This window comes from Pogona vitticeps, chromosome 7, assembly GCF_051106095.1.
Source record: "Pogona vitticeps strain Pit_001003342236 chromosome 7, PviZW2.1, whole genome shotgun sequence".
In the NCBI taxonomy this organism is placed as follows: Eukaryota; Metazoa; Chordata; class Lepidosauria; order Squamata; family Agamidae; genus Pogona; species Pogona vitticeps.
The window spans coordinates 8,414,384-8,433,441 of NC_135789.1; the positions used below are offsets into that span (position 1 = coordinate 8,414,384).

Genomic DNA, 19,058 nt, shown 5'->3' on the forward strand with positions numbered 1-19,058 from the left:
CCTCCGACCCCCCCACCCTTATAAAAGGAGACGGCGGCCGGCGCTCTCCAGGATTCTGCCGCGGAGGAGTTGGGGGAGTCGGAGGTGGGGATGGCGCATGCGCGTTGAGCGCTGGGAGGGACATGCCGAGTGCCGGCTCTGCCCTTTGGGTAAGGACAGGCGGACCCGCGGACGGGGAAAGGGGAGGGCAAGGGAGGCGGCCAGCATCGGAGAGACTGGGGGCCGACTCTGCGTGTTCGAGGCCGGATGGGGGGAGATAGGGAGGGAGGCGCCGCATCTCCGTGCAGAGGAGGTACGTGAATACTCGGATGCGGGACACGTAAGGGCGGGGATCGGGGCCGGGGGCACCTCGGTCCAGGTGGAGTCCCGGGTCCTCCTTTCCCCAGCGTTCTCCCCCCCCCCTCCCCGCTCCGGTGCCCGGATCGATCTCTGCTGGGCGTCGCGGTACCGTCGGTGGGCGAGGAGCGCCCTTGCTCGGCTCCACGGCGGCGGTGGCAGGAGCCGGTCGGCTCGGCGGCTGGAAGGCGGCGGCGGTGGTGAATCAGGGCTTAGTCATCGTGAGAATCCTGGGAGGGCGGGAGGGACGGACCGACGGAGGGCGGGCGGGCGGCGCGTCGGCAGCAGCAGGCAGACGGTACACCTGCTGCACAGGTAGGGCAGGACCGGTTGCCAGGTGACGGCGGCCCGGGAAAGGCGAAGGCAGGGAGAGAGGGAGGGAGGGAGATAGGCAGGTGGGGGAGCACCGATCGCCCGTCCGCCCCTCCTCCTCCGGGTTCCCGGTATCCCGGCTCCCTAGCCAGGAAAGTCCCCCAGGGACGGTGAGACCCTTCCTGGCCGCGGTTCGCGTCGGGCTCTCGGGTGGGCCAGGGAGAAAGGAAAGGGGTCGCAGGCGTGCCCACCCCGACGACAACCCCGCTGCTGACGGGGGGGGGATGGAGATTCATTTTGTGTGGGTGCGTTTGCGCGTGTGTTGCTGGAGGGGCTCAGCCTTCCTAGGCCAAAGCACAGGTGTCCCATTCTTCCTTTGCTGCCTCAGAGAAGCACCTCTGCTAAGGTGTGTTTGTGTGTCAAGGTGAGAAGATCCCTCTAGAGTTGAAACAGAGACCCACTTCCTCAGCTGGTGGTCCCTCTCCTTGGTGTAGCTCACAGGATGGCCTCTGTCGGGGGAAAAGTGAGCCCTGGGGGTAGGGGGTACGCCCACCCACCCCTTCTCTGGGAGGAAGCAGTCTTCCGGGGGGGGGGAGAGTGCTGGCCTGTTGGGAATGGCCATGCAGGTGGAACCTCCTCCAAGCCTGTCCTTCAGGTGTGGTAGGAGGACCAGCTTGTGTGTCAGTTCTTTTGGTTTATCTTTGGTGTGTTTGTGTGTGTTTGTGTGTAGCTGAACGTGGCCTCTGACTTTCCTGGTGCTCTTGAGTGTCTGATCAGGGCTTGCGTTGGGGTCCAGCCACATGGAGACTCTTACCCAATACGTAGTGGCCGGAGGGCTTCAATGAAAGGCCTGAGGCTGGATCTCCCTGGGCCAGGTTAGGGGAGCTGAAGTTGGTGGAGGGAGCAGGAGAGCTGAAGGGGGGGGCTTCCTCTCTCTCTCTCACACACACCCCAAATCTGGAGATCAAGTGAAGAACACAGGATCGAACGCCCAGCATAGGCACTTCTCCCAGGACTGGCCTTGCCCCCTTCTTCCAAATCCCTGCTCGAGAAGAAAATGGTCTTGGATTGAGACTTGACTCCTCAGCGCTGGGCTGTGAGTGTTCGTGTGTGTGTGAATCTTGGCTTCCTTCCTTTCTTTTGCTCTGCTTGCACTTTTCCGTGGGAAAGCGCAACGTGTGTTGCGCCCAGTAGGTGAAAGAGGCCCGTCTCTGCTGCCCTGTCCAGCCACTGGCCGGAGGGAGGGCCAGAGAAGCCCTTGGCAGACGCAGGAGGGGCCAGACCAGGGCAAGGCCGCTCCAGGAGCCACACACTCAGAGTCTCTGGTCATCTTGGCTGCTGGGGGGGTGACCACGTGGCCGCAGCAACTTTGGCAAAGGGGGATGGTCTCCTAGTGGGCCCTGCCTGTGGGTCTGTCTCTTGCAGACTCCTTCTTGCAGGTCCAACAGTGTTGGGTTTTCCACCGACTCTTTGTCTACTCCTTCCTTGTGGCTTGGATTGATGCTTGTAGATTATTTTTCTTGAGGAGCCCTGGGGTCAGCTCTGAAAAGCACAGAGCCATTAATCAATTCCTTCCTTCCTTCCTTCCTTCCTTCCTTCCTTCCTTCCTTACTTCCTTACTTCCTTACTTCCTTACTTCCTTCCTTCCTTCCAATTTCTTAGCACCATGTGTTTGCCTGGGGAAAATCACCGGTCCTGGGTGCTGTGACTTTTGGTATTTGCTGTGGTCACTAGAAAAGGTTGAAGGGGAGATGATGCCTACTCCACAACAGGTTTCCACCAAGCAGAATGAATTGTGCCTCCCCAACCCTATTCTTCTGGCTTCTGCATAGCTCCATGGTTGAGGCATTTGCCTGCGGAGCCCGAGGTTGAGAGTTTGATTTCCCTCAGGGAGCCTCCTTGACAGGGGCTGCACTTTCTGATCCATGGATCCCCTTCCAGATTTATAGTTCTGAAGTTCCTTTCCCCCCCCCCACATGCTTGCCAGCTCAAGGGGGCTGAACGGCCCGGATCCCTGCAAACTGACACTGAAATTCCCCTTGGTGTGAGAATCCTCTCGGCCTTCGCCGGTGCTCATTTCTGCCTCTGCCTTTCTTCTGGGTCACACGCCTGGCTGTGCCCTATTTTACCTGCTTCTTTGCCTCTGTGCCTCTGTATACGTGCTGCTTCTTTGTGCCAGCCCCTAGCAATTCCTCCTGCAAAATTCAAAGCCCGGTGCTGTCCATGCACCCGGTTTGCTCCGCAGGTGGGGAGCAGGGCCCCATTTGCAACCTCCTGGGGCTACAGTGTGCCAGCAGCTTTCTAGTGCCACCATCCCCATGCCTGGCCCATGTGCACGTCTTGGGAGGGACATCTGTGCCTGGCCACCCTCCATTGCACAGTGGCAGAAGGATGTTAAGAGGGAGAGGGAAGAGCCTGGCATGGCCATTTAATCTTTGTGGGGACCCTCCTGAGTGCCCCTGGATATGGCAGCTCATGATCTGTCCCATGTGGAGGAAACCATGGGCCGGCAGCGGTCCACGGGGGTGCACGGTTGGATGGTCTCCTTGACCCACCCTGCTGGCGGTTGGCTGCACAGCGGTGCCACGGGCTTAGAGGCCAGCCTGTGCCTGCCGTGGAACGTCACACGTCCACCTCTTTGCTTCTGGGCTGACTCTCGGTGCTGCTCCTCTTGAAAGCCCAACTGGCCAACAAGCGCTGTTTATTCCCTGCGTTTTTGATGTGGACGTTTGCGGAGAAAGAGTCCAAAGAGCTTACGGTTGACAAACCTGTGGAGGAAACCACAGGACATGGAAAGAGAGCAGGATGCCTTCCAGCCGCCTGGGATATGTTGTCTTTGAACCAGGACTGGCTTCCCTTGGTTCTGTCTAGACTGGAGGAGTCCCTCTTCCTGTCGGACGAGGCCACGGGAGGATTGGGCCCGGGGAGATCACAGGAGAGGAGAAGAGAAGAGGACAGGGGAGGAAAAGGGTCAGCCTCGGTGCAGGCAGGAGACATCCGTGGCAGGAGACCCGCTTTAGGGCTTTGTGAGCTTGGTTTTGAGGTGTGCGGCTTGCTTGAGATTATGGCGCCACATGCTTTCTCGGTGCCTGCGGGGGAAACCCACAATGCAGCTCCTATGGTCTCGCAGATGGACATGTGGGTGGAAGGCAGGCAGGTGGCTTGGTAGAAAATTGAAGGAGGACCCTCCTAGATTCTAGCAGGGGAAATTACCCAGCGCTAATTGCCGGGTTTATGCATTTCCTGGCCCCTCTGCCTGTGAAGACTAAGGAAGCCACTTAAAGTTACATAACCGGCCGCCTCTCGAGGGATCATCAACACTTCCCTTGTGAGGCTTCCAGGCTTTGCCTTGGGGGGGGGGCAGCGCCGGTTCGGGAGGGGTTTGGATGTTGTCCCTTGCTGGGTCGACAGAGGCCTGGCGTTGTTTTTGGAGAGCATTCAAGGTGGGCAGGACTGGGCGCCAAATAAAATAAGCCGTACCCGCAGCTCCGTCCTCCCTACCCAGCTTGAGGAGGAGGAGGAGGAGGAAATGACGTCAGGCGCTTGCCAAACAGGGAAGAGCCGCAGCCGAAGGGCCTCTGAGGATGGCTGGCAGCGAGGTGCCCCCCCCTCCTTCTCTCCCTCCCTCCCTCCTCCTCTTGAGATGGGAGGCAAAAAGAAGGTCGCAGAGGGAGAGAAAAGCAGCGGCTTCCATGTGGAAGATGCTGCCAGGATCAGCGATCCAGAAACCTAGAAAGTGAAGCGGACACTGGTCGTTCGAAACTGGGGGATTGCTCTGGACGCAGGATGATTTTTTTCTGCCGGTCTCGGCCTGATCTGTGTGTGGAGACGCCGCCACCACCCCTCCTCAGCCTCCTACGGCAAATCTCCCCTCTCTTCCGTGTCGCAGGGAGACAACCACACACACACACACACACACACACACACACACACACACACACACACACACACACACACACACAGACACACAGACACAGACACAGACACAGACACAGACACACACACAGAGAGAGTTCTGCTTTGCTTTGCTTTCCTTAGACCCGAGTCTCTCTCTCAGGTCTAAATCCTCTTGGATGCATCAATCCCGATTCTGTTTTGGAGCATCCTAAGGAAATCCCACTGTCGTGTATCGCCAGTTTTGCTTTTGGCTATCGTTTTTGTTCTGCAAAGTCTCTAGGGTTTTAAGACTGAACCCATAAACCAGCCAGAGTCATGCTTTGCCCTAATGGGGCTGTATATCAACCCAAGAAAGAAATAATACTTCGCAAGGAGGGACCCGAAGGCAGGCAAGCCCCCCACCCCCTGTGGCTGGCCTGCTTCTCTTTTTAAAAGGCACCTCAAAGCTTCCACCCGCACCCCATGTCTGTGATGCCAGATGTGGCCCTGCTTGTGAGCTGGAGCACATCTGATCAGGGAGGGAGGTTAGCACAGGTGTGTGTGTGTGTAAGAGAGAGAGAGCTTTTTGAGCAGAGCTTGGAGAGGCTAGTGGGGCGGGAGGGGGAGAGCATCTTTTTCCATGCACCTCAGATCCTTTGCTGGATCAGGCCTGCTGTGATTTGAACCATTCATTCATTCATTCATTCATTCATTCATTCATTCATTCATTCATTCATTCATTCATTCATTCATTCATTTCTCCTTGAAAAAGACCCGAAGTGAACAATGAAATACTAAATTTAAATGGTGCGGTGTTTGCTCAGAAGCTGGACAACGCTCACGAGCATGCCCGAGTATTGCGATCTCTGCCTCTTATGCATTTGCTCCATGTGACCTGCTCTTTGTTTCGAACTCTCCTCCTGAGGTTGGATGTATTTAACCCCCCCTTTCAGAGATAGCTAGAGAGCCCATGCCAGCGGGAGGGGGTCCCTCTGCCTCCCTCCCTGTGTTTTCTAGGGACCTGAATGGGGTCATCAGAGGAGGCCTGTGGGAGCCGGGACAGTCTTCTTCATAATCATCATCTTAAAATTTCATAGCTGGAAAGTGGACCAACCCTATGAATTCAGCCCCTGTCAAGGAGGGCCAGTGGGGAGGGGGGAATCGAACTCCCAACTTCTGGCTCCACAGCCAGAGGCTCCCACCATGGAGCTGGTGGGCTCAGACTTGAACAGTAGCGCCTCTCTGCCCAGGGAGGTCACGATCCAGCAACCCAGCAGCAGATGCTCGTTCCTGGCTCCATCCTGAGTCTGCTCCAGCTTTCCCCACCACCACCACCACCACCCCGCTGTTCTAGGCTGCCACCACCGCCCCCTACTACCGGCATCCATCCTGCAGGATGTGTGAAAGAGAAAGCAGGCCGGGGGGGGGGGTGGCGTGAGGTGGGGGGGAAGTTGCATTTCCCTCCTTGGCTGCTTTTTCACTTTCCCAGGAGAAAATCCGGGAGCTGTGTGGGAGAGCCTTGTGCCGCTCATTGTGCGGCTTTGAATGGGAAAGATCCTTATAATTCTGGCCGGGGACGGAAATGGAGAAGAGGGAGTGGGTGGAGGCGGGGGGGGGAGAGAGAAGTCTCAAACGAGGGCCCTGAAAGTGGGGGGGGGGGGGGAAAGAGCCACACCTTTGCTTGCTTGTGCATATGAAGATGATGGCGATGGTCTCTGGTCTCCTGTCTTCTTTCCAAATCCTCCCTCCGCACCCCCAGATCTCCTTCGTTCCTACCTTTGCCAGTTTCAGCTGCATGGGTGGGTGAGGATATTGGACCATATGGGGCAGAGGTTCTGCCCTGGTGGGTGCGCACCAGGGGAAGGGCAGAGCAGAGCCAGCCGCTGGCTCTTCTGGACCGAACATCCCCCCCCCCGAGTTCCTAATCTTCCCATGGTTGGGGGGGAGAAGCTTCTCCCTCGGGCTGCTGGGCTCCTTCCCTTCCTCTTGACTTTGTTTGGCTCCCCTGTGCTTGTGTGGCATGATAGAAGCTGGTGAACTGCAGAGGCTTCTGGGTGATGTGCCTTATCTCTCTTCCCCCCCCCCCCCATGCTTAGAGGAAGAGAACTTTCTCTTCCAGGAAAGCTCTTTATATCGGCTTCTGTTTATATACCAAGCAAGCACACCGTAACCTTCTCCCACCGCCAAGCTTGTCCCCAGACACACACACACACACCAGAACCCTGTCCAGCTCATTCCCGTGCTCACCATGATCATCTAGATGATCTAGTGGCTCCCTTTCTATATAGAGCAAGAGGGATGTAAATCATCCGGGTTTTATTCCAAAGGAACGGCACACATCCAAGCCAATGGCAGGACCAAAGGGGCTAAAAGACCTCCCCTCACAAGCCCGGTTTTTATCATCGTCCTCTTAAAACTGCAGAGCTGGAAGGGGACCCCGTGGGGTCATCCAGTCCAGCCCCTGTCAAGGAGGCTCCGTAGGGGAATCGAACGCCCAAATGGCTGTGCAGGCAGAGGCCTCAACCCCTGAGTTAAGTTATCTAGCTGTCCCGTGCTAGCCTATTCTTTCGTCTGAGAGCGCCGCCACATGGCACCTGTGCCAGCCCTCCCTTCTTCGTGCCTCCCTCCCTCCCTTCGGTGGCCCTCACCTCCTGCTTTTCCCTCCCCTCCAGGAAGCCACAGCAGCCGGGTGCCTGGCGCGGTGAGAGGGCGGCGCGACGGCGATCCGGGCAAGGGCGCCATGTCTACGGCAAGCATCGCATCCCAAGATATGAGGATCCCCCTGGAGGGGGCCTTCCTCCCCCACCGGCAGGGCCTCGAGGGGCTGCCGAGCTGCTGGAACAGCCACAGCGACCGCCGGCTGGAAAAGTGAGTGTGGCCGTGGAAGAGGGGGCTCCGTTCGTCCGAGGCTCCCGCTCCCCCTGGCAGCGCTTGCTGGCCATTCCGCTGACCACCACCACCCGGCTCTTCTCTTTCTCTCCCTCAGGACGTTCTTCGAGGTGGATCCTGTGACAATGGCTTACGGGCTCAACGCATCAGCCGAGCAGCCCTCAGGACCCACGGGTAGGTATTACGTGCGGAGACAGAGACCTGTGCCACTGGTGACTGGTGCGTGCTTTGACGTGGGGCCAGAGCCCCCTTTCCCCATTGGTTTTTTTTTTTTTTTTGGCTCGTGGGGTGCGTGCTTGGTGCTGTGACGTGGAGGGGGAGCAGAGCAATCTCCCGATTCTCCCTTTCTCTCAAGCCCCCCTTTTAGGCCCTATAGAACAAGGAAGCGGATGCCCCTTAATAATAACAGAATAATAACAACAAATGCAGAAGGGCTGAGCTGGGAGAGGGACCCTAGGGATCATCTAGTCCAGCCCCTCTCAAGGAGGCGCCACCCGGGAATCAAACTCCCAGCCTGCTCACGAGGGCTCCGAAATGTTTTGTGGCTGGATGGCTCTGCCGCTCCCCTGCTGAGGCTGCGGAGGTCTGGCTGCAGAGTTCAGGGCTTTGCGCCGCATCTCGTCCCTCCGCGCCAGCAGCGGGCAGCCCTTCCCTGGACCTCTGGGGCACCTCTTTGTCCCGGGGGGGGCAGGAGAGGGGGTGGAGTCTTCAGTTTCCCCCAGCGAACCGGTCTCCTCAGCCAGCACTGTCTTGGGCGAGACAAAAGTCGTACGCACACCATGGGGATCACGGCGTCAGCTGCTCTGGGAAGGGCTCAGGACTGCTCTGCAGCTTTGCAGTCCGTGGGAATTTCCCCCAGAACCCGTTTTTATTTTGCTTTTGTCAAGATCCCGTGTCGTGCCATTCTTATTCCTCTTTCTCTTCTTGCAGCTCATGTTTTGTGTCCCGGCTCTGAAAAAGGTCCCAGCCGCCCCGAGCACAGCCAGCCCGTCCTGCCTCTGAAGCCCGGCGGCCCAAGGAAGGAGCCAGGATCCGACCCGGAGGAGGGGGCCCTCCTGCCGGGCTTCGGCAGACTTTCTCTGGGCCCGAGCAGCGTTTCCGACAGGACCCCTCCCCACACGCCGGTCAAGAAGGGCGGGCCCGCGGGCTTCCTTTTCCCTCCCGGGCCATCGGGGGACCGGAGCGTCCGGCCTCTGCCCCCTCTCCCCGTCGCCCCGAAGGACTTTCTGCGGGACGAAATGGACCGGGAGGTGGAGTTCTTGACCAGTTCGGACACCGACCCTCTGCTCGCGGACAGTAGCCTGGCTTTCCAGCCCTCCGCGCAGGGCAGGCGAAGCTTCCGGGGCTGCGGGCAGATCAACTATGCGTATGCAGACACCCCTGGCGCGCCGACCCTGGAGGAGCCCCCCTCCGGCTGCCCCCAGCCGAGCTCTTGCCCACCCCCTCCGCCACCCCCTCCACCCCCTCAGCTCCACCGGAGACTGAGGCGCTCCCATTCGGGGCCCGCCGGCTCCTTCCATAAGCCCGTGGTCCGGGTGAGCAGCCACCTCCGGCAGGCCTCGCCCTGTTCGGATGATGACAAACCCGAAGTCCCGCCTCGGGTCCCGATTCCTCCCCGGGCGCTCAAGCCAGACTATCGGAGGTGGTCTGCCGAGGTTGCCTCCAGTGCTTACAGCGACGAAGATAAGCCCCCCAAAGTACCCCCGAGGGAGCCCCTCTCCCGGAGCAGCTCTCGCACCCCGAGCCCCAAAAGCTTGCCCTCGTACCTCAAAGGCATCATGCCTCCGACGCAGAGCTTTGCCCCGGATCCCAAGTACGTCAGCAACAAAGCCCTCCAGAGGCAGCACAGCGAGGGGTCCGCCCACCGCATCCCCTGCATCCTCCCCATCATCGAGAACGGCCGCAAGGTCAGCTCCACGCATTACTACCTGTTGCCTGAAAGACCCCCCTACCTGGACAGGTACGAGAAGTTCTTCCAAGAAGCGGAAGAGGCTGCAGCCGTGCCGGAGGGGCCGCTCCTGTGGGATGAGAGAGACGACAACGTGGAGGAGGTGGTGGCGGCCGCTGCCGCCGTCACAGACGCTCTGGCTGCTCCCGTGAAGCGCAAACACTTCTCCTGCGTGGTTTCTCCATAGGGGCAGAAGGGCACCGATGGCAGAGAAGCCGGAAGGCGGAGGGTGTTTTTGGAAGGAGAGTTAGGAGCCCCTTCTCCCACTAGGCAGGGGAGAACGGCGGCCTCCGGGGATCTTTCTCGGTGGGTTGGAAGAAACCTCGGAGAAAGACCGGAGCAGGGCCGGCTGCTGTTGGCCAGTCAGTCCCTGCGCTAGAGTAATATATGGATAGTTAAATATATTGTAGACATTCACCTAAGTAGCAGAAGGGATGGCGGTCTCGCTAACGGAGCAGACAGCCTGAGCTCGAAGGCCGAGGAGAACGTGCTGCTCAGTATTCTGGATGATGGTTATCTGAGGACTTTTCTGCCCACTGAAGCGCAGGCGGCTTCTCCCTGTCCGGCAAGCCTGCCCTTCTGCCCGTGTCGTGAATGGCCAGCAAGGCGCCTCCTTTGGTTGGGTTTGAATGGCTGGCTTTATGTGTGGAGTGGAGAGTCCACCTCTTCTGCAAGGACTCCTCCCCTCCCAACAGCCGGAGGAGGCAGAAAGGCGGGACGTGACGTCGGCCGGCCGGCCTCGGAGTTGGAGTCACGAATGCCCGTCGGTGCCCGCTTGCCATCCGGGTGGGATCTGTAAAAAGCTACCCCCGTTTTTTTTTCCAAGTGGGACAGGACGGGAGAGACTCTTACGTGGGTGACGTGTAGCCCCCGCCGCTGGAAGCACAACACGATCTTTTGAAAAAGGAGACCGAGTCCTGGTCTGCCAGGAGGGCGTGCGTGCGTTTGTACATAGCAACTTGGCCCAAGCGGGTCTTGGGCCGCATCCTGTCTAGTGTTCTTCAGGGAGGAAGAGGAGATGGTGGCTGCGGTTCGGGGGCAAAGTCCCCATTTCCACTTGGAGGTGGTGTTCCAGATGTCAGCTGCAAGGGTGCCTGTGAATTCAGTGGGTGGGTGGGAGGGTGGGTGAGGACTAGAAAAGGTGCTGCATTTTATCCGACTTGTTACACACACACACACACACACACACACACACACACACACACACACACACACACACACACACACACACACACACACACACACACACACACACACACACACACACACACACACACACACACACACACACACACACACACACACATATTCCACTGCTGTGAGCCCAAGGCCAAAGGTGTGTCATGCGACAACGGTCTCTCTTTCTCTCTCATATTCTCTCTCTCTCTCTGTGTTTGTGATTTTGTGACAGCCACAAACATGAATGTTTACAGTTTTAGAAACTGCTGAATAGAAGCTACAACCCCCCCCTCCCAAAAAAAACTCACATGGTTGTGGGACAAACTAAATGAAGGCAAGGCGCATGTGGGGACCCGTCATGCTCCGAGGGTGCTACATCCGGTGTACAGTATTGTGGAAGAATTAAGTTGCCGTTTCACTTTGTATTTTGGATATTGCCATGTCTTGCGTTCAATAAAGTTACAATATACTTATTTATGATAATTTGGCGGTCTCTTGCATTTCTGGCCTGCTTGGGCTTTATTGGTCCATGGAGGGGGGGGTGAATTGGAGAAATTCTGGGTTGCCGGGAAGGGAGACGGGGTAGAAATCCTCATTTGGGCCATAGCAGAACTGAGACAGGCTGAACACATTTTAAAAACCCGAAATTTCTTCACCCAGCCAGGGGGTTCAAGAAGCAGAAAGGAAGCAGGGAGGTCACTAAGGAGGGGATGAAAGCTGCCTTCTTCCCAGGGAGGGAGGGGTGTGTCCCCCCCCCAATTCTTCTGCCTTGAGTATTTGACACCCAGCATGGTGGCTCCCTTATGCCTCCTGCCCAATCTCTAGTGGAGCCATCCTGTTTATGATGAAAACTGGCTTAGGTCTCTGGCTGCAAAACCAGAGGTTGGCCGTTGGATTCTCCCACGGGGCCTCCTTGAGAAAGGCTGGACATCCGTATGGTGTCCCTTCTAGATCTGCAGTTCTAGGGTTATTCTTAAAAGGGGTGTGTGTGTGTGTGCGGAAGAAATGAGCTTCCCTGTTCACGTCTGTTTGGGTAAAATCCAGCCTTCCTGTCCAGGCAGGAACCAGGGTGTTCCGTTTTCACGGAGTGTCTTGAGAACCACGTTGGAAGGCCCTCTCTTTTTCATTTCTCTTGGCAGTGAGGAAATGCAGCTAGAGAGAGAGAGATGCCAAGCAGCCGGGCAGACACTAGATCTGGAGATTGGGTCGGGAGATTGGAACTGGTAACTCAAAGACTGTTTCTCCCTTCATGAGCCAGCTCGGGTGTGAAGGTCATCGGGAGGGGCCTTTTTCTCAGTCCCATCACCTTCTCAGGTGCGTTTGATGGGGACCCAGGAGAGGGCCTTCTCTGTGGCTGCTCCCAGACTTTGGAACTCCCTCCCACTGGAGACCAGCCTGGCCCCATCTTCGCTGTCCTTCCACAAGCAGGCCAAGACCTTCCTCTTCAGGCCAGCTTTCCCTCCATGACTGGCTACCCACATATGATTTTAAAACGGATTGTTATGCATTACTGCTCTGACTGGGTTTTTAGCACTACTTGCCTCAGAGTGGCATTTGTTCTTTGTTAAAATTTGTATTAAAATGTTAAATATTTCTATACTTAATGTTTCTAGCTTTAATATCATTTTTTTAAAATGATGCAAGCTGCCTCTTTATACTCATTGTTTTTAGCTTTAAAGGTCTTTCAAGGACGTACGCCGCCCGGGGGGTCTCTTTTAAGGAGAAAGGCGGGGTGAACATATTTTAAACAAATAATAAATGAAGAAGTCAAGGGTGCCCGATAATTGCATGAGTCTTAAGGGTGCCACTCGTCTCCGCTACGAACACAGAAGTGTTTCAGCTCCAGCCGTGAGAAATTAGGGGCTGGAGAAGGGGCTGCTGATGGTGGGTCAGGCAGAAAAGGGAGGAAGAGGAGGGAGATGAAGATGAAAAGGAAGCCCCCATCGATGCTGCTCCTCACTTCTACTTCCCTGCTGGTTCTTCAGGACCAGGAGCATCCAGAGGATGCTGAGGAAGATGTAGTAGGCATCCTTCAGTCTCGAGAAACTATGGTAACATGCTCTGTACAGAGGTCTTGGAACAGCGTCTAGTGTGGCAGAGAAGGCCAATTCGAGAGTGACTATCTCTTCCACACTGAAGACAAATCCAGTCTGTCCCCTGTCCAGCTCCCTGGTTTTGCTGGTTTCAGGACTGCCTCTTTGCCTCGGCCTGCTGAACAAGGGTCTCTTCAAATTGGAGAGACCGTGATGCACTGCCTGCCTCCAGGCTGAACGGTCAGATGTCAGGGTTTGCCATCTGTTGAGGTCCATTTCTAAAACCTTCAGATCCCGCTTGCAGATCTCCTTGTATCGCAGCTGTGGTCTCCCTGTCCTGTGGGGAAGAAGCAGGGAGAGAAAAAGAGGGACCTCGCCTGCCCCAGAAGAGCCTTTGGGTCTGACTTCTGGGGATTTAGCACCTCGTGCAAAGGTTTGGAAGGCTGATCCGACAGGGAAGGGAGGGAGGGAGGGAGGGAGGAAGACCCCGTGGCATCATCTAAAGAAGAAGGAGGGGGAGACGAGGAGGGGGAAAAAAACAAGCAAGGCAAACTGTGCCTTTATTCCACTTCAATGCCAGAAAGGCAAGCTTTCCAGCTGCCCCCAGGGGGGTCTCGCTTAAGACAGAAGGCAGGGCAGAAAATCCTGCTTTTCGTGTCAGCCTCTCCCGGGCATCGCCAGAGGCAGAGTTTCACCTTTTCACCTGAGAGGCGGTGGGGAAGGATCGGGGCCCTTCTCTTTCCCTTTCCCTCTTCCCCGAGGAAGCATCCTGCGGAGGAGTCTGATGATGGCGAGACTTTTGCTGCTGAGCCCCTCCGGCATGGGGTGGGGGTGGGGCTGAGAGGCACAGTTCTGCTTGGGGGGCAGGTAGGTCCTGTGGGATTGGGACCGGGGGGGGGGACATGCCTGGTGGCCTGATCAGCCCTTCTTAAAAAAACCCACATGCAGCTTCTCCTTCCCAAAGTGGGCCATCTTTCCTGGGAGCAGAAAGGGGGGGGCGGTTAGTCAAGGGTGAGGATCAGGAAGGGATATATATATTACTCCATCTTTCTCCTTTAAAAAGGAACCCGGGTGGCTGACATCATTGAAAGACCATATTGAAAAGCTATAAACGGTTAAGTATGCAATTAAAATCCGACAAAGGTCCGCATAGTCAAAGCTATGGTTTTTCCAGTAGCGATGTATGGATGTGAGAGCTGGACCATAAAGAAGGCTGACCGTCGAAGAATTGAGGCTTTTGAATTGTGGTGCTGGAGGAGACTCTTGAGAGTCCCCTGGACTGCAAGGAGAACAAACCTATTCATCTTGCAGGAAATAAACCCTGAGTGCTCACTGGAAGGACAGATCCTGAAGCTGAGGCTGCAATACTTTGGCCATCTCATGAGAAGACAAGACTCCCTGGAAAAGACCCTGATGTTGGGAAAGAGTGAAGGCAAGAGAAGGGGACGACAGAGGAGGAGATGGTTGGACAAGGTCAACGAAGCAACCAACATGAATTTGACCAAACTCTGGGAGGCAGTGGAAAATTCACTCATGGCTTCTTGGAGAAGAATCAGTTTCTTAAAGCATATGCAATACGCTGGTGCAATGCACTTGCCTCTTTTAAACAATGCACTTGCCTCTTTTAAAGGCTTAAATAAAAAATGCTTTTTACAAGTTCTAAAGAACCGCATGGGGTTTGTCGTTCATTTCCCTTGTCCGGCTGGTTCTTCCTTTCCTGATTCTGCTCGAGAAGGAGGTGGTGAGGAGATATTATACAGCCTCATCCCTTCATTGGTGTGGTCTGGATTTCTGCAAAAAGTCTCAAGTGGATTTTAGCGATATGAAGAGTTATTAGTGCAGCCAGATATGTAGGGACCAGTTTAATTGGCTTCATCAGCTTCAGGAAGGGCAGGGGACTTTCTCTCTTGAGAACCTGCCTCAACGGGAAGGCTTTGAGTCTTAGCTAGGCCAATCTCCACCCAAGCTTCTTGCTCAGAAAGAAAGCTCCCAGCTGGCACTGGGGCAGGAACAGGAAGCTTGGGTGAAGCTAGGCCTAGCTCGGCCTCAAAGCCTTCCAGTTGAGGCCTTTCTTCCAGGTGAGCCACATTCAGGCATTTGTAAGGTAGGTAGAACTTCCAGAATGGAGTATTGTGGTATTGGTAGTCCAGGAAATCAGAAAATCCCATCCCCAGGTGCTACCCTTGTGCTAACTCTGTAAATGCAGAGCCTCTAAGCAGAACAAGTCTTATGCTAGCTCAACCAATACAGGTTTGAATCATTTTGCATATTATGAGCAGTTGCTCATTGGGTTTTATTGCTTTTGAACCTTTTTTTTCCCCTTAGGAGATCTTGAGGGAGCATGCATGGCTCTCTTCTTTTCTTCCTCCTCCCTTCCTCCTCACAACAATCCTGCAATCAGGTAGGTTGTATTGACGTCAAGAAACTGGTCAGAGGCACAGAATGGGCTTCATAGCCAGGTCAGGATCAGAACCTGGATTTTCCACATCCTGGTCCAGGACTCGGTAACCAATGCAGCCACACTGGGTCTCAAGGGTCAGAGGAGAGATTTGGTTTGTAAGTGAAAGCCAAGGGCTGTAGTCTTTTGTACCATTGGGTCCCAGCCTCAGGTCCCTGGACGTTCCTGGAATAAAACTCTCAGAAGCCTTCACCACTAGCTGTGTTGGCTTGGATTTTTTGGGAGTTGTAGTCCATGACCATCTGGTGACCCAAGGTTGGGAAGCACTTGATGTTCCTTTCTGACATCATGTTGCTTTTCTGATGTCACCTCAACGCTATCCTTCCTGGGCTGTACGATGAGGACAAGAATACAAGGTATTGCCTTGAGTTCATGGTACTCCATGAAGACTTTCTAAACTGAACCGAGTGTCAACAAAAAAATGGTTCAGCTTGACTTCCTTGCTGGGTGGTTGTAAACCAAAGTTTACTTCTTGATCTTTGCGGTTCATTTTCCATGATCATGGTGGAGAGATCCTGGTTCTCTCCTTTCCCAAGGCTCTGAATCTTCCTTCTTGAGCCTAACATAGAATGTTGGCCGATCCAAAACTCTGCCTCTCCATTCTTGATGCTTTTCAAAATCCACTCACGGCTTCTTGGAGAAGAATCGATTTCTTAAAGCATTTGCAATATGCTCGTGCATCACTAGGAAAAAGGAAGATGTCCCTTTTTGTGACTCATGGGGTTCTAGAATTTTGATAGCGAAGGATTCTTTTCTGCAAGACCAAAAAGAAAGGCGAGAAGTGGTGGGAAACCCCCATTTCCCTGATCTTTGGATTGAGAGAATGTCTTGCTCCAGAATACCAGAACTTCCAGCTGTCATTATTGACAATGGATCGGGGTTGTGCAAAGCTGGTCTGTCTGGAGAGCAAGCTCCTCGAGCCGTCGTTGCGACGGTTGTGGGCTACCCCAAATTCCAATCCATCATGTTTGGCCCGGCACAGAGGGAGTTTTATGTCGGCAAAGAAGCCCAAGTCAAGAGAGGTATCTTATCTTTCAAATATCCTGTGGAGCATGGAATAGTCACCTCCTGGGATGACATGGAGAAAATCTGGAGGTACATATACAAGCACGGGCTGAGACTGAGAGCCCAAGAGCAGCCGGTGCTATTAACGGAAGCACCCATGAATCCCATGCCCAACAGAGAAAAAATGACAGAGATCATGTTTGAGCATTTCCAGGTGCCAGCCATGTTTGTGGGGCTGCAAGCTTTAATGGCCCTCTATGCTTCTGGTCGTACCACTGGCTTAGTCTTAGATAGCGGAGATGGTGTCACGCTGACAGTGCCCATCTACAAAGGCCATTGCTTGCTTCATGCCATTTCCAGGTTGAATTTTGCAGGCCGGGATATCATAAAACATTTAGCGACACTGCTCTTAGAGACTGGCCATACCTTTTTGAGCTCTGCTGAGAAGGAGATTGTGAAGGACATCAAAGAGAACCTGTGCTATGTAGCGTTAGACCCCGAGCAAGAGAAAGACAAAAAGCTGGTCCAAACCTACACTCTCCCTGATGGAAATCCTGTCAAAATTGGGGACCAGCTCTTCAGAGCACCAGAGACCCTTTTCAGCCCAGGGGATGCTGGAGTCACAGCACCCGGGGTCCACCAGATGATCACGGACAGCATCTCTAAATGTGACGGCAGCATCCAGCAGGCCCTCTGGAAGAATGTGGTCCTGGCAGGAGGGTCGACCCTTTTCCCTGGCCTAAGGGAAAGACTTCTAAAGGAACTCCAGACTCTTGCACCCAAAGGCGTGTTGGCCAAAGTGGAGGCACCAGGAGATAGGATGTTCTCTGTTTGGATTGGTGCGTCGGTGCTCACCAGCCTGGCTTCATTTAAGAGCATGTGGGTCACCCGGCAGGAATACAAGGAGATCGGGTGCACCGTCCTGCAGAAGAAATGCTTCTGAGAAGAATAAAAGGACAACTAGAGAAACACACACAGATACACAAAAGTCAATCGGAACAGCTGGGGAGTGACTAGTAAACCTTTTCACAAAGAATCAATGTGTTGTAATTTTATCACATGGTAAGAAAGGGTCCCTTGTGTGTTCAGTTAAAGAAAGGGACCTTGTTTGGAATATTTTGACGACCCTGTAAGTTGCCTTTATATATGTTGTGGAGTGTGTGTGTGTGCTGGAATGGCTGCAACAGCACCATTGCTTTTTTGCTGGGCTGTTAAACTCTAGAGACCAGACCACCTTAAGCTTCTGTGCCCCTGGGCATTGGCGCTTTGCCAGTCAACATAAATATCCAGTGAATATAAAATAAATCAGTAATAGGTGTTTCACTGGACTCAGCCAGTGAAACACCAGGTGCAAACCAGGAGTCAAACGCAACATGAGTAGGGCCACTGAATCAATGGAACTTTTTAAGTTAAGGCAGTTGTTAATGTTTACCTGTTTCTGATTATTCCATTGTATTTTAATTAGTGTGCCCTGTAATTGTGTGTTTTTTAAAATTGTTTTACTTAGTATGCGTTTAATTCTATTCTTTTAATATTGCGAGCCACTTTGGGTCCCCTTATTGGGAGAAAGGCAGCCTATAAATAAATAAAACAAATAAACACATAAAAGAAACAAAATTAGGGAGGAGCGGACTCACCATATCCCCACGGCCGTGTAAAGATGTGCCACTGGAGACCAAGGCCAAGATCATTGATAATATGGTTTTCCTGATTTCTATGCATAGATATGAAAGTTAAACAGTGAAAAAAAAATCTGTTCATTCCAAATGAGGTGTAGCAGGTGAGCTTCATGAATACCACAGACTACCAGGAGAATATATAAGAAGGTGTTAGACCCACTGAGGCCTATCACACAGTAGACAATCACACTTCAGGTGCATTGTGAGAAGACAAGACTTCTTAGAAGAGATATTGACAATCAGCTTTTTTGACCATGTCAGACGCAATCTTAATGTGCTCCCGGGGTGGAAAGATAAGCTGGCAAGATGATGTCATTGCCCAAGGAGGGGTACCCAAATGTATTCACTATCCTCACATTCCTTAGCAAGGCTCCTTTCCTGTCCCCCACAACAATGCCTGGGAAAGACCCTAATGTTGTGAAAATGTGAAGGCAAGAGGAGAAGGGGACGTCAGAGGATGAGAGGGTTGGACAGGGTCACTGAAGCGACCAACATGACTTTGACCCAACTCCGGGAGGCAGTGGAAGACAGGAGGGGCTGGCGTGCTCTGGTCCATGGGGTCACAAAGAGTCGGACACAACTTAACAACTAAACAACAATGCAATTAAAATAATAATAATCATATGAATATTATGTTTAAAACAAATCCTTTTTCCCTGGCCTTACCCATGAGTGCCCTTGAGAGGGGACAGATAAAGCCCCCATCTCCCCCCCAAAAAAAACCCTTGAAGCTGGTCTTTCCAGCATCCTTTGGGCCCAGGAGAGAGACCAGGGGCTGGCTTTGCCTTGCGCTTTGCAACGGGTCCAAAGCATTGCGATCTGACTTGCCGCCCTCTTTCCTGCGCCGGCCCTGGAGGAAGTTTCACTAACACACAGACACCCACACAAACTCACAGGTGGGTGAGCGGAGTAGTTTTGCGAGTCAGCCACCAGGTGGAGCCATGCCACAGCGCCTGGTCATGAGAAGTCCTCCGTGGCAAGTGAATCGGGTGGAAAGCGTGGCCCAAGTTAAGACCTGCAAGCATTTCTAGAAGGATCGGGTCCTTCCGGCTGGAAAAAGGCTTGGGGTGGCCTCTTCTGCAAATGAGTCCCCTGGAAGCCTCTGAAGAGGTCTTCAGGATCAAGCGAAGATGTCTTCTGCACCCACGCCGGCGGCCACGGGCTCACCAAAGACCTCCCATGGGAGAGAGTGGAGCCTTTCTCTGGTGGCTTGGAAGCTGGTTGAAGAGCCAGAAGGGGAAAGCAGGAGTCCGAGGATAGTTCTCACCGGAGGGGTGGGAGCGGAGCAGCAGAAGGACCCTTTGGGGTCCGTATTGGGATGGGTCCTTCTAAATTTTTTCGTC

At 54.2% G+C, this 19,058-nt stretch overlaps 2 protein-coding genes across 3 annotated transcripts; both read left to right on the forward strand.

Moving 5' to 3' along the window:
* Positions 1-12: 12 nt before the first annotated feature.
* On the forward strand, positions 13-11,023 carry ERRFI1 (ERBB receptor feedback inhibitor 1). Of its 2 annotated transcripts, none has more exons than XM_020799981.3 (4): positions 13-149; positions 7,197-7,392; positions 7,511-7,587; positions 8,344-11,023. In XM_020799981.3, the coding sequence occupies exons 1-4, from the start codon at positions 98-100 to the stop codon at positions 9,546-9,548; spliced, it is 1,530 nt and encodes a 509-aa protein (XP_020655640.3). In that variant the 5' UTR covers positions 13-97; the 3' UTR covers positions 9,549-11,023. The 2 variants fall into 2 exon arrangements, with proteins under 2 accessions (XP_020655640.3, XP_072833815.2); XM_072977714.2 differs by lacking the exon at positions 13-149 and adding an exon at positions 162-292.
* A 2,023-nt stretch (positions 11,024-13,046) lies between these two features.
* On the forward strand, positions 13,047-17,683 carry LOC110082441 (actin-2-like). Its single transcript, XM_078379076.1, has one exon. It carries the CDS (start codon positions 15,855-15,857, stop codon positions 16,977-16,979), a length of 1,125 nt encoding a protein of 374 aa, XP_078235202.1. The 5' UTR covers positions 13,047-15,854; the 3' UTR covers positions 16,980-17,683.
* The last annotated feature ends 1,375 nt before the right edge of the window (positions 17,684-19,058 follow it).